Source organism: Nyctibius grandis, chromosome 1 (assembly GCF_013368605.1).
Source record: "Nyctibius grandis isolate bNycGra1 chromosome 1, bNycGra1.pri, whole genome shotgun sequence".
Classification (NCBI taxonomy): domain Eukaryota; kingdom Metazoa; phylum Chordata; class Aves; order Nyctibiiformes; family Nyctibiidae; genus Nyctibius; species Nyctibius grandis.
The window spans coordinates 79,024,810-79,038,963 of record NC_090658.1 but is presented as its reverse complement, the minus strand read 5'-3'; the positions used below and the strand labels follow the sequence as shown (position 1 = coordinate 79,038,963).

Sequence of the window (14,154 nt, the reverse complement as noted above, 5' to 3'; positions counted from 1 at the left end):
AACTACTGGATTTTTGCACTTGCCTTATTTGGTTTGGTGAAGCTTAGGATGTGGCAAAAGAAATTGATGATTTAAGCCAACAAGAAAAAAAGTCCAAATTATTGAAAGCTATTTATGAAGTTTAATCATTTTACTGACTACATTTTGGCTAGAAAAACACAAAGAATTCATAATGTGTGTGATGTGGGAAATGTGTGTATTGTATGGATACTGTTCAGTTTCATTAAATCTTTCTTCATTCTTCATGATGTGTCAGATTCCCTGGCACATGCATGAATACATGCACATGCTTCATGCATACACATGTATGCAGAAGTGGGAGACAGAGCTGCAGCATGAGATCCTAACTTCTGCAAAGCCTCTAAGCAGAGCTTCTGCCTCAGCTCCTCGGTGAGAGAAGCCAAGGAAAGAGGCAGCACTGATACCAGCCCCATGTGCACTGCAGTGTGGCAGAAGGTCAGGTCTAAATGAAGTTTCATTATGGTGGTTGAAGCCCAGAGGCCCCTGTAGAAGTTGTAGGACATACACACTCTATCTGTGAAGAGCAAACATAAATAAGCAAATGTCTGAACGGGCTTGAGCTCTGCAATGTTCCTGGCATTAAATGTCCCTCTTGTCTAACAGATGCAGACAGGCAAGATTCTATCAATCTCTTTCTGGGAGTATTCAAGCCTACAGAAGGAAAACCTCATCTCTGGGAACTTCCCACTGATTTTTATTTGCATCACAAGAACACCCTCAGTCTGTCACAGACCAGGCGAAGGTATTTTGCTGTTCTGTTTTTTTGTTTGGTATTGCCCTAATAAATTTTTAAAAATACATGCTGTTAACCAAATAATTTGGTCAGTCTGTTAAAAACTTGCTTACTTTTTTTTAAGGCTTTACAATAACTTAAATAACCTTCAAGAGATTACCAAAAATGTTTTACGTTGGTGTTTTGAAGGATTTGCTTTAGCATGTTATTTTCCTGTTGTACTGAAAAAAGATGTTTCATTTCATATGAAATTCTATCTTGCAGTGTGAAATGCTTCACTATTTTACTGAAGTACAGTTACCACTCTCTCATTAAGCAGTATACACGTGTATTTTTGATAGTCAGATCTATTAAGTCAGTGTTGTATTTGAGATTAGGTGATGAGGATAACATTTGTTTTTTTTGTGTAATGCATGTAGTCTGCAGCTGTACATACCAAGAAGCCCATGATTTTCTACCTTCTTTCAGCCATGTCTAGCCTATTTTGAAGACTATTTTTTCTTCCCTTTCATTCTATTGTAGTTGCACAGTAATATACAGAAATAATAGAGCTAAAGCATAAAAAATTTAAAGTAATTTTAGAGTGCTTCACAATGTGGAATGATTTTGTTAACGATTGTAAATATGGTGTGTAAAAAAAAAAAAAAAAAAAGAAAAAAAATTTTCCATGACTTGTTAACTAAACAATCTCTTCTAGGAATTCTGCTGTTTGTATCTTTGTTCATTCTGTGAGTCTTAAAGCTCTGTATCACAAATGGTAGATCTGAGTATCTGCATTTAGTTTTTTATCTGGGGAAAATTACAAGTGTTTAAACAGTGTTCAGTCCCTGTTGGCTGCTTATTCCATTAACCCGTCGTGGCAGCTGGCATGTGATATGACTGTTTCTAAATTTCAATCCTTTTGTATTGTCTCCTGAAGCTTCTCTTGATGCTAGCTCGTATCAGCTGTACAACCAAGTGCTATTTCAGGCACACATGAAACATGCAACATTGATTTTATTGCCTGCTGATTCCGAACATTATTGTATGTCAAAAATTAATTCAGCTGATACATCACAAATATACGAATGTCTTGTCTCCCTTTCATCTATTACCCTGTTAAACAACTGTCTCTTATTTGTCACAGATACTGTTCTCAAATGAGGTGGAACATTTAAAAAAATTGTTGGTTTTCTTCATTTACTTGTTAGTTTTACCTTTCATTCTGGCCAGAATTTCTTCATAGAATCATCGAACCATAGAATGGTTCGGGTTGGACGGGACCTTAAAGATCATCTAGTTCCAACCCCCCTGCCACAGGCAGGGACACCTTTCCGCTAGAAAGGTGTCTTCTGAGCACTTACAATATACAACCAAGATGTTTTCTCATGTGAACAAAATGATGCCTACATGTAATAAGCAGTTAGGTGAAAAAAACTCTTCCAAGTAATTTTTTGTTTCTGTCAAACTATTGGACAAGTTCTTCGTATAACTTCTTCCTGCCTCTCTGTACAGTGCCTCTGTTGGGTTCCTTGGGCATAGCAGCAAAGGAAGTGATGAAAACTCATAATGAAATCAAGGATATAGGAAGAGAAGGAAGATGATGTTTCCCGTCATTGAAACTTAACTTTTGACTATCTGTGCTTTTCCTATATTGTATTTGCCTCTCCATCCAAAAGAAGAGATTTCATAATGAATTTCATATATACTTTTATATAATTTGTGGTTCACATGAAAGGACAGTGAATATGGAAATGGAGACTTTCTGTTGCCACGTTACTTATCATTTGCGCAAGCAGCAAAACTGGGTATGTCTGCATAGTTTCTGAAGGCACTGGAGAAAATGGCTTGCTACCATGGCCTGATGCAGTACTTCAAGAAGAGATGTGACCATCAGGCATAACTCATTCCTTTCTGTCTAGAACACACACAGTTCTTGAAATTGAAGTGTGTTGCCCTGCCTGTTCCGTACTGTTTGCTAAGTCCCACTAACAAGTCTATCTCTGGGCATGGGAATACACACATTGTTTCTGCTCGGGATGGCTACATTGACATGAGTAGGAAATAAGCACATTAATACTCTGATTACAGCCCTTACAGTGTTGTGAATACACACATATTTGAAATAAAAAACAATGAAATCTCTTTTCATCCCAAGTAACGAAATAGAAGGAATTATCAGAATAATTTAGAGAAGAAATTAAAGTATATTTGGGAAGAGAAAAATATGTAAACATGAATGAAAGATAAAATATGCTGTATTTTATGAATGTTGCTTGACTTCCTGTGTTGTTTTTCAGAAATCCTGAATAAGCTTCCATCAGGGTCTGGTTTTTGCTGTTAGCTATGCCAACATACAGTTCTCAGACTTAGGACAGCTGTCTCATCAAAATGTATTTCTATGTGTAGAAGTCAGCTGCTTTGACAGTGCAATAAAATCTTCCGATTTTATTATCGTTGACCTTCATTTCTTCATATCCTTTTCCTAAATTTTAGGATCCGAATAACAAGTGGTGGGTGGTTTTTTGTTTGTTTTGGTTTTTTTTAAGACCAGAAAAAGAGAAATACATAAATACCTTTTATATGTACTAAGACCTTAATTTTCAGTATTGTAGAGATAGGCATCTGAAATGTATTTTGTTTAATGGAACAAAACCACTCCTTCCTCCATACCTGTATTGAGCTTCATGTGTTTAAATTTCATGGTCTGAAAGCAAAGCAGTAGGGTAGGGGCCTCTTGAAATCCTACATGCAAGGATAATTTTTTACTTTCTTCCACACTTGAATTATAAAGAAATGTTTACTAAAGTGACACTGTATGGTTGGGTAACTGTTATGTGTAAATGTTTAGACTGGATGCAAGATCAAATCTTCTGTATCAATTGCGTGTCTGTTTTTCCTGTACAGCTATACTTACTGGTGGACCACAGGTGTGCTAAAGCATTTACCTCTTCCTTTTGATGAAGGTAGGAACTATATTTGCTCCTTGCCCTACAGAGTATCTTGAAAAAGAAGTTTTAGTCACAAATGCTTTTTAACTGTTTTAGATCCCAAATCTGAAAAAAATAACATTTCCATAATTATTATGAAGAAATACTTCCCCCCCATCACCCCAATGAGCTATGATTTTTCAACTGCAGTATGCAAGAGGGACCTAATTGGCTAAAACTTGACCTCCATATCTTTATGTGCCAGAGCACACTTCATTCTTTTTTTTTTTCCTTGCCTATTAACATATACTTATAGTCTATGCTGGTGGTTACATTCCTGTTGTAGATGACAGGGTATAAGTAGTGTGTCTTATTTCTCTGGTATACTGTGGAGCATGTTTTATTTATTGCTGTCAGGAAGGGAAATCAAATTGTGGTGGTTGATAATGCATATTTATTAAAGATATGTTGTGCATCTTCTTCGTATCATATTTTCTTGTCTTAGAGATGATATGGCTGTAGAAAATTGCCTGGTAGGGTGGCTAGGTAAGCAGGTAGTGTTTGTTTAGATTTCTTCAGAGTCAGTAACTGTTAGTAAAAAGATTGCTTTTTTCTTTTCCCAAGTGACATGTGCTGAAAACAGACACAAGTTGACAGTGAAGAAATTCCACAAGTATGAAGAGGAAATTGATATCCATAATGAGTTTTTTCGGCCATATGAGTTGAGCAGTTTTGATGAGACCTTCTGCTTGGCAATGACCAATTCTACAAGGTATATTGGGATGTTTTGGGACTATAAATCCTTAACTGGAACTTGATTTGGTGTGAATTAAATGTACATTTGATTTATTTGGTTAAATCTGTGTAACACGATAGGTTTTGGGGGGTGTTTGTGTTTTGTTTGGTTTTTTTTTAAGCTTCAAATTTAGCAAACTTCTAGAAACTAAATCTCAATAGTGAAATGGAAATGCTACTCTCAAAAAATCTGTTAAGACAGCAATTGAATTTCCAATTATTTTGCGTTATAGGTTGCCAAATGTTTGGGCACTTGAATGCTGAGAAATGGGCATTTCTCCGTGGACTCACTAGATCACAGAGGCTACCTTCAAAGCAATTGTTTTCTAATTGTTCTTCTTTCATTTTACAGTTGTTTTCTTCAGTTCTCACAGCTGGCCAGATAATTTTTTTGTTGGCAGCAATCGGCTGGATATCTAAGCATAATCTTAATCATGCTTTACCTAAAGACTTACAGGCAGATTATGTTTGATGCAGCTTTTTGACCCAATTTGAGTTTTGGCAGCATTTTGAAGACAATGTAGCTGAGTTACAGGGCCTCTTCAGCACAGGAATGGAGCACATTGCTCTAGCCTGCTTGGCAAGTGGTAATGTTTGCAGCTGATTTATGGGACTAAATAATGCAATTGAAAGCTTTTTAAATACGTAGAGGGTTTGTATTTACATTACTTTAACTTATAATGATGGTTAGAGCTTGATATTTCTTTTTATAATGATTTTTTTTTAAATTCAAAGGTAGATGTTAGAGGTGATTCTTCCAGAAAATTTAAAAACTTTATGTGTTGAACTTTGCTCATGAACAGTTATTCCTTTCTGTTTCACCAGAGATTTTATGCCTAAGAATGTGGGGATTGATCCAAGTCCATTTACTGTTCGTAAACCTGATGAAACTGGAAAATCAGTGTTGGGGTAAGTCTGAAATATGAAATTTTGTTCTGGTTTAATAATAGTGAAATTGTAATGCAAATGTATAAACTCTGTGTGTGTGTGTTTGTGTAGCATATTCTCTGTTGTGTAGGAAATTAAAAAAATCATTGGTGTTATACTGTAGAATTGTACACTTTGAAAATCATATCTAATTTGTGATTGTTATTTGACACTGGGAATTCCTTATTCAGACTTGTTTAATCTTTTCTGTTTTCTTCTACTTCTCGAAGTGAAACCCACAAGAAAATTTTATCTAAAATAAAGATACAGAGGTTGTTAAAATTTTATAATCTCTTCGTACTAGAGGCAACTGTATTCTCTATTGGAGATGACAGAAACACATATATTATTGTTGTCATTTTTTAAAAAAAATGAATAAATTTTGAATAAATAGAATATATCCTGAAACAGCAATAAGTGCCGATTTCAGTGTAGTTTTTGATTAAAAAATATTTATACATAACATTGTATAAAACAATTCAGCAACAGTTATTGGAACAAATGAATGTTTCGTTTAGCTGCTTTTGCATCCTGGACTTGCTTTATTACTTTATTAATTCCACTGTTGTGTTTGATCTGCTGTATCACACATGGGCTGTGGGGACTCTTCCTGAACTACTGCATTCTCTCTTCAATACTTCGTATTAAGGAAACCTTTTGTCAGTAATGACTAAACCTGTGCTGTCACAACGTTGTAAGTTCTTCTGAAAACTTGCCGTTCTGTTGAAAGCTACAAAATTTGACTGTCTCATAAATGACATCCGTTGTGCCTTGACACTGAGGGACTCACTGTCAATAAGTGTTGAGAGCAGACTATGCTTATCACTAGTAGAACCTGATTTCATGCTACTGATGTTCCATGGGAATAAGCAGAAAGACTGTTCAGCAGTGATACAGTTTACTTCTGCTAAGAATTGTGAGTTTATGGGTACTTTTCAGGATAAGCTTTAGTCTTCACTTTGGTATAATGTCAGATTTTGGACTAACTTCTGCCCAGATATTCCATTAAATCCTTGATCATTATACATTTTTCCCAGGCGCTTTGCTTCAAGCTCTCCACTGTGACTTTTAGGGATTGTTATGAGATAGAGAATCAGCTGGATCAAAGCCACATTCCAGGACTCCCTGGGTATTGCTTATAAGGCTTCCCATGCATTGACTGTGTAGTGGGGTAAAAGGTGGCTTCAGTCTTCCACCTTACCCATATTTAGCTCTTGGTAGAAGTCGTATCTTTGCCTTGCACATTTGTCATCATCTTTTGATCTACTATGACATTTCTGGAGGATTTGGTGATCTGTTTTCATCTGTAAATGTTCTGGACCCCTAGGACAATTAGATCTTGGCCACCTTCTGAGTATGTGTTGGGAGTGGGGATATCACTCTTATCAGTGTTTGGCTACTTGCTCCATTCTTCAGCTTTCAGAAAGGACTGCTTTTCTTGTGACCTTCACCTCATTTAGAAAAGTAGGGATGATAACCTTAATTTTCTCTAAAAAGAATGTAGGATGTCTTCATAACTTGCTGTAAATTTCAGTCTAAGGAGATGTCAGTTTCTGCTGAGTCAGAAATTAAACTTACCTGTGTTGTTTTTCCCCCCAAGGCATTTGTTCCATCTGCAAGAATTCTGCTATATTAATGTCCTTAGGGGTGGGGTATGCTCTTAGAGCAAGAACATTTGGGAGGACTCTCCTACTTGTTTATATGTGTACCTAAAGCATATAAAGTTAGCTAATTCACTAAAGAGATAAATTGTTATATGAGTTTGACTACAAAAGGCAAAACTCTTTGTGGCAGTCATGGTGTGCTCCATTATTGCTCAAGTGATTCTGGTCAACTCCATGGCTTTGCCGATGAGAACACTAGAGCTGGAACTCAAAATAGCATTTGCACCAAGCTGCATGCTGTTGTCAAAGCCTCTTAGCATGCTGTTGTCTTCCTTTAAGGCCTTCCTTTAGGGTAAGTCACACACAATGTCAGTGTATGTATGGACAGTCACCTCAGCAAGGAGGAGATTTTGCTTCCCTGTTTCCAGAAATGATTTGTCTATAAACGTATTCATTACCTGCCTTCCAGTCCCTCTTCGTCCAGAGTCCCTGAAAGATTGTGACAGTGTCCGAGAGGAAACTGCAAGCACATACCATTCTATGGCCAGTAGGAAGGGATGTAGAGGATGTAAGGGTGGTACAATTTCTGATGGGTAAAGTAACGTATACCTTTCAGAGCTTGTATGGTTACACCCACTGTTAGCTTACAAAAATATAGATGCTGTACCTTGAACAATTCTTGCAAATAAAGCACCTCTTTATATTTACTAGAATTTCTAGAGTAAGAAATACATGCCACGTAAGGAAATGTTGCTGATTAAAGAACTAAACTGAGGGGAGAGCTATGGAAAAGGAAGGGACATCATGATTAACATTTTTGGGCCCAAGAATAAGAAAGTGGAGTGGATAATGTTGTTAAACAGAAAGTGAAACTTTTTCCTAGATCAAAACCAAAGATGCTATGTGTCAATGAATTTTTATTCCTTTATATTCATTCAGTCTGGGGGAGGGATTTAAGTAAAGAGTCAGAGAAGAGTGGTGGAGAAAAGCTGGCGTAATCCTGTGAGCTTTCTTTAAATGCTCTGGAATAAGAAGAGGTTGATGAAAAGTAAATCAATTGGGGGATTAAAAAGATGAGTAATAAGTTGTTCCAGAGGATAGAACTCATTTTCCCCAGTAAGATTGTAATAAAAATTAGGAATTTTAAATACTTGTTAATATCTTGATGATTTCATAAATACACACTGCCTTTCATAATAGGAACAAAAGTAATAGAGAAGAAACTGTGCTGCAGCGCAAAACAGCTGCTAGTGCTCCACCACCCCCAAGTGAGGAAGCAGTGTCAAGTAGTTCTGAAGATGATTCTGGGACAGACAAAGAAGATGAAGGTGCTGTTTCTCAACGTTCAACTCCAGTAAAGGTGACTGATACAGGAGATAATACAAAAATGACGGAGGTAAGAAATTACTGTGGCAGGCAAGACGGCTAGTCATGGACTTAAAATTCACATTTCCTTAAAACAACCATTAAATGTTATAGAACAGTCAGAAGTAAAGCACTAAGACATTAAGTGAAAAGGGTCTCCAGGGTATTTTCTTTGGGTAGATACTAACAAAACTGGTTATAAAACTTTGCTATTATTCTTTTCGTGTAACAGTGAAACACAACGGAAAATAACTTTTTCAAAAAATGAAAAATACCGTTGGAAACCTATGGCGTTTGAAAGGTACTCAGGCCAGGTGTAGTCCATAATATTAACCATAAAATGTATCTATGTTAGTGTGTTAATTTAGAGCAATACATCCCTTACCGTGCTCTGGCTCGCATCACAGTGTAGTCTTGCAGCATGCAAATGGGGTTCCTTTTGGATGAAACTAAACTGGGAGATGCTTCTCCAGGAATGTACCTGATCAATCTACCTACCTAACCAACATTTAGTCCACGGGAGCTAATCTGTGGAGCAAACCCCCTGAAAGATATGTAGTATGGGTCTGAGGTCCTGAGTACCACATCTTTCAATTACAAATCTATTCCTTTGGAATGATGCCACTTGCTCAGGTGGATATAACTGTAAATTAATGTTCACTCTGGCTAAATTTCAGCATGATTTATGTGAAGATTTTTAAGTTGCTGTTTCATAATTATATGGTCTGGCATTTAAAAAAAAATGCAATTAAATTAACTCCAAAAATGTGCATGATAATTTTGTCACATTGGTCCTATGCTATTACTACAACTAAGGTTGAAGATAATGGCAGGATAATAGTGAAATAGTGTATGCACAGTCATATGAAAAGAATGTGTATTCTCAGTTGTGGACTATTAATCTTTTTCTTGCTAGCATAACTCAAATTCTGTTCAAATCCCTTGAGTGCTAGTTTAATGAAAATATTAATTTGTATGAAGTATTATGGAAATATCCATTTTATTAATTCATGTAACATTTCTTCAAATTCTTTCGTGTAGATATTAATTTTGGGTACCACTGAAAATACCTTAGCAAAAGGATATGCTAATGGAGATTATACAAATTTGCAAAGTACTTATGTTGTTTTGGGTTTTTTTGGGGGTTTGGTTTGGTTTTTTTTTTAAAGTCACAGCTAATTTAAATGGTTATAGTGTTGTGCTTGTACATGTTATCATTTTTGAAGAAACTTCAGTATTTATGACCTTAGTCAGTATAAAATGTAGTGCCTGATAGGCAACAGACAATAAAACTGCTTTTTTTTTTTTTTTGGCTACAATTCAAATTTTCTTTCCATTCAGTCTTTAGCCTAGGGTTGTGTGTTTTCAGATAATGGATTTTCAGCCTTCTGCACAGCACTATCTTCTTCCTAACCTTAATGAAGCATTTTCAATAAAATATTAAGTTGTGTGGTATTAATTTTGGACAATTTGGATTGTTATGCCAATACAAGTGCATTTATTTCTGTTTATGTAAGGTATTTTACCAGAAAATTTTCCATTATCCCTGAATAATAGAGTTCCTATTTTCCAGCAAGTCAGATTGTTTCTAGAGGGTTTTTTTAACAACAGAAATCCAACCTGAAATTTTATTCTTGATTCTTACCATTGCACAAATTACCTCACTTCATTTTTTTTTCCATCTGTGTATTGAACACACTTCAACACTCAGACCTAAGATATCTTTTTTTTAGATTTTTAAGATGCTTATATGAAAAATGCATGTAAACACAAAAATATTTAAGATAGTATTGAATTTTAATGGCTTACAATTGGGTGAGCTATTCTGATTCTTTTAGTAATGCACTTGAAGAAATATTTTCCATTTTATTAGCACCTTTTTATGAATTTTAGTCATAGTTTGTATTGTTAATTTGTGTCATTGCTTACTAAAATTGCAGTGCTGAAAATAGGATTACCTAATCAGTTTTGGTGAATTGCTACGTTAGCAATTATCTTGGGTTATCATTAATGTCTGCCTGCTGTTGTAAATTTGTTTATTCTCTTCAAAAGTACAAAGCTTCTCTTAGATACATTATTTTTGAGGGCATGATGTTTATGGAAACTTTCTGTTCAGAAACCATCATATAAATTAGTAATCTTGAAGACTGTTAGACGTTAGATTTTAACATGTTCACCAGCTGATTTTCATCTAGCTTGTGAAGTGTTGTTTTACATTACTAGGCTAAGCAGAGCATCAGGTATAGGCTTTTCAAGAAATGTTTTGGAATTATTTTTCTGGCAATGGCAATTATTCGTTGTGTCTGTGCATGCAGTTAAAAAGTCTAAAAAAAAAAAAAGGGCTGTAATGGAGGGGTTTAAAATTGACGGCTAAACTGAATAATGTAACAAGAACAAAACAGCTATGACTGGAAAAAGGTGATAATCTATCTAGTTGATTAAATAAGCGTCCATTTTCTAGAACTGGTAAACCACAGAAATGTTTCAGATACATTTTTTTTTTTTCTTAAGTGAAGCTTAAAAAACTTTAATGAAGAATGTACTTAAAAGACTAAGCTTACAAATATTCAATTTTATGTCTCTGTTAGCTAAACTGACAGCTTACTAGCACTCCAACCAGTGTCAGTCTGCACTTTACTGTTTTCTCATTTCTGAAAATCAATTGTCTATAGTATTGTTCAAAAATAGTAGAAGTCTGGGTGAAAAACAGTAGTGTAGGGTATTTTTGTGTGTAAAAGAGTTAATATTTGTAAGCTTATATTTTTAGGTGCATTCTTGAGTAAATATTGTTATTCCAGAATGATTGGATGTTTGGTGAGGGTTTTGAATTTTGGTATCTTTTACATCAGTAATTGTAGAATAGAAAGAAATTGTATCATTCTCAGGAGGTGAACCCAAACAGCTAGTTCCTTTCTATTCACATCTCACAGAAGTTAATAGTAAAATGCTGTTATACTTCTGGTCAGGACATATCTTTTTGAAGTTCTTCTTTGACTTTGGATCTTTTTGAACTAAAAGAAATCTTGTTTTTGTAGTTGACTCACAGTCATGCATGTCTTGTCAGTAAACCCCTTCGGTTTAACACTGAATCGTTAGACCTAGTGAAGTATGGCACCTGCATTGGCTCCTTATTATAGTTGACTGACATGATTGTGTAATGTATAAAATAAAAATAGTTTTGTTCAACCTGAAGTTTGTAATTATTTCAGAATTGACAGCAGGAAATGTGAAAGCATGTTCTGAACACATATGATTTAATCTATATTGAATTTCAACACAGAACAGAATTTAATACCTACATCATTTTATGTCCTATAAATATAATTTATTCTCCTAATATGATGTTTTATCTGATGTTATCTTTCAAGAATCCTTTCCTTTGCTTGTTGAACAAAGGAAAAATATTTTTAATAAATTATTTTTATTTAAAAAAAAAATGCACAAGCTAAGATTACTATGTATGTGAGAAACTTGTTTGGTTTTTGCCTGCACTTTTGAAATTATTTTCAGGTTTAGAAACAGTCCCGTGCTTGAAAGAAAACTTACCTTTGGATGTTGCTACTGTATCCTCAGTCTGAATCTTTCTTCTTATGTTCCAGAATGTAGTGCAATCAACAAAAGATGTGTATGGAGTCAATCTTTCAGATGTTCTTTCAGAAGATGACCTCACAATATACGCTAGGTGAGATAAATTTCCAGTGGTCATCAGTAAAAGATAATTGGAGCTAGTTAAATACAGCTTGTCAAAGTGCTGCCTTTGATTAAACTCCTAAAAGTACAAATCTTGGAGATACTTGGATATGTATACTATTATATTTTTAAAATCAAACTGTGTTCACATGTCTGCATCAACTCTGGTTTCAGTGGAACTTATGCAGATGTCTCTGAATGCAAAATTTGGAACTTCAATAAAATATGAAAGATGCTTCAATAGAAATGCCTGTTACTTAATATAGTCCTAGAAATTCATAAGCAAATTCCATATTAGGAGTGGTTCCATGGTTCTAAGTGATGTAGTCTGTGATTTTTGCATTTTTCAAATGTTGAATTATGCTAATTCAAATCAGTCATAAGTGAAATAGCTCTTCTATAAAAATGCGTACAAACCAACAAAAGCTAAGTCTTTTTTTAACATAATGTCTTATTCGTAGAGATATGTGTTAACTGTTACCTTTTACCTAAATGTAAATAGTTGTGTGACTTTTGATGTTCAAGAAAAATTGTTTTTCTGAATAATATTCAGTCTTTTTCTTGAAACATCTTGGCCTTTTAAGCTTGAAATAAAAAATTGTGGACTTTATAGGGAGACCTTGAGACCATTGCTAAATCTGGTATAGATTACAAGGAGAAAAGTTGAGAAAAGTGGTCAGAATAACTCACACTGTAGAAGCATGGATATCTAAGTGGCAGATATTTGCACTGTAAGTTTCAGGAGAGGGAGAAGTCAGTTTGGCCCTTGCCATTATCAGAGTTTCATGAAGTAATGACATGCAAATATATGTGGTGTGTGGGTTTACATGTGTGTGTATATATATGCACAGCACTAAGCGTAGTGTGTGTAACAATGTGCTCATACACACTGCATTTTGAACAGCATCATACTGCCACTTGTTCTTAATAAATGGTTTTGTGAATTCAAACCATACATACAGGAAATGAGTAAGATACAGCATGGTGCAAGACAGAATACAGCTCCTTAGGTGGCCCAGCAAGTTCCCACTCAGTTCCTGCACTTTGAGGTAAACTGCTCCAATGTGAGGCAGCACGCTGCCCAGCACCTGCATGCTCTCCTCAGGTGCCTGGAGCTGCTGGCTTACTGAGAGCAGTTGGAGGTAAGAGTTGATGGGCAAGCATCAAGGTATCACTTCCCAGCTCCAACTACACAAAAACTCCTGCTTTTATTCAAGGATAACTTGGACTTTATCCTGTATGAGACAGTTGTCACCACTCCTATAGGAGCCATGAACTGCCAGCTCCCCAAGATCAATCAGCAAATTAATAGTATGCTTCCCCAATGAAAGGCAGTGACTCCATTGTGTCAGGAATGCTGTTTCTGCATTGTCATAACCCCACATACACCGCTGGCTATGTGTTTCCATTGTTAAAAAATGTGTACTTACGCTGTTTTTCTCAAATTCTCTCCTCAATATCACAGTATAACACTGAAGCCAAAAAGAAACTGGTTCAAATCTTCTTCTTTTTTCTTAAATCAGAAATTTATTTGAGCTTTTTGAAATTTTGTTAACTCAAACTGAAACTGAACTAGAATAGTTTCAGTTATAGATGAACTAGAACTGAACTGAAAAGTAAGTTAGTTGCCTGCTGGAGGAGATTCTTTCATAAACTGCAATCTTTTTCTTTGAAAACTAGTCAGAATAATGGGAATTCATTACTGGAGATCAGTTGGAGAAATTTAGATCCAAATTGAAGACCCTCTTATTTCCTAAAGACTTATAATGCTGTTGCCAAGAGAGTGATTGCTTATGCAAGACACCAGGAGTGCAAATCAATTACATTAGCTTAATAAACCAACGTTTCAAATACCTGCTTAGAATGTAGAATTAATGGAGTTTGAGAAAAGGGGTGTAAGAAAACTACACGTCATCTCAGAAAAACACTGTGTGTACATTGAAGTGGATACCTGTGAGGCATGCATTGAAATGGGCTTGTGTGCATTTGTTTTTATTTTCTAATATGTAACAGCAGTGATTATGTTGTTATATTTGAAACCTCTTCAATTTGTGAGGGAAATTTTAATTCACTATGATATCTTTTCATTTGGTGATATGTGATGATTAAT

General features: G+C 35.3%; 1 protein-coding gene across 2 annotated transcripts in view; it reads left to right on the top strand.

Moving 5' to 3' along the window:
• The window catches only part of FIG4 (FIG4 phosphoinositide 5-phosphatase), a 72,687-nt gene that overhangs the window by 41,625 nt on the left and 16,908 nt on the right, over positions 1 to 14,154 (top strand). For both annotated transcript variants that reach the window (XM_068416936.1, XM_068416926.1), the window contains exons 16-21: positions 625 to 763; positions 3,641 to 3,699; positions 4,288 to 4,435; positions 5,284 to 5,367; positions 8,190 to 8,385; positions 11,954 to 12,036. In XM_068416936.1, coding sequence (XP_068273037.1) covers positions 625 to 763; positions 3,641 to 3,699; positions 4,288 to 4,435; positions 5,284 to 5,367; positions 8,190 to 8,385; positions 11,954 to 12,036 — 709 coding nt within the window. The remainder of the gene's footprint in view (positions 1 to 624; positions 764 to 3,640; positions 3,700 to 4,287; positions 4,436 to 5,283; positions 5,368 to 8,189; positions 8,386 to 11,953; positions 12,037 to 14,154) is intronic.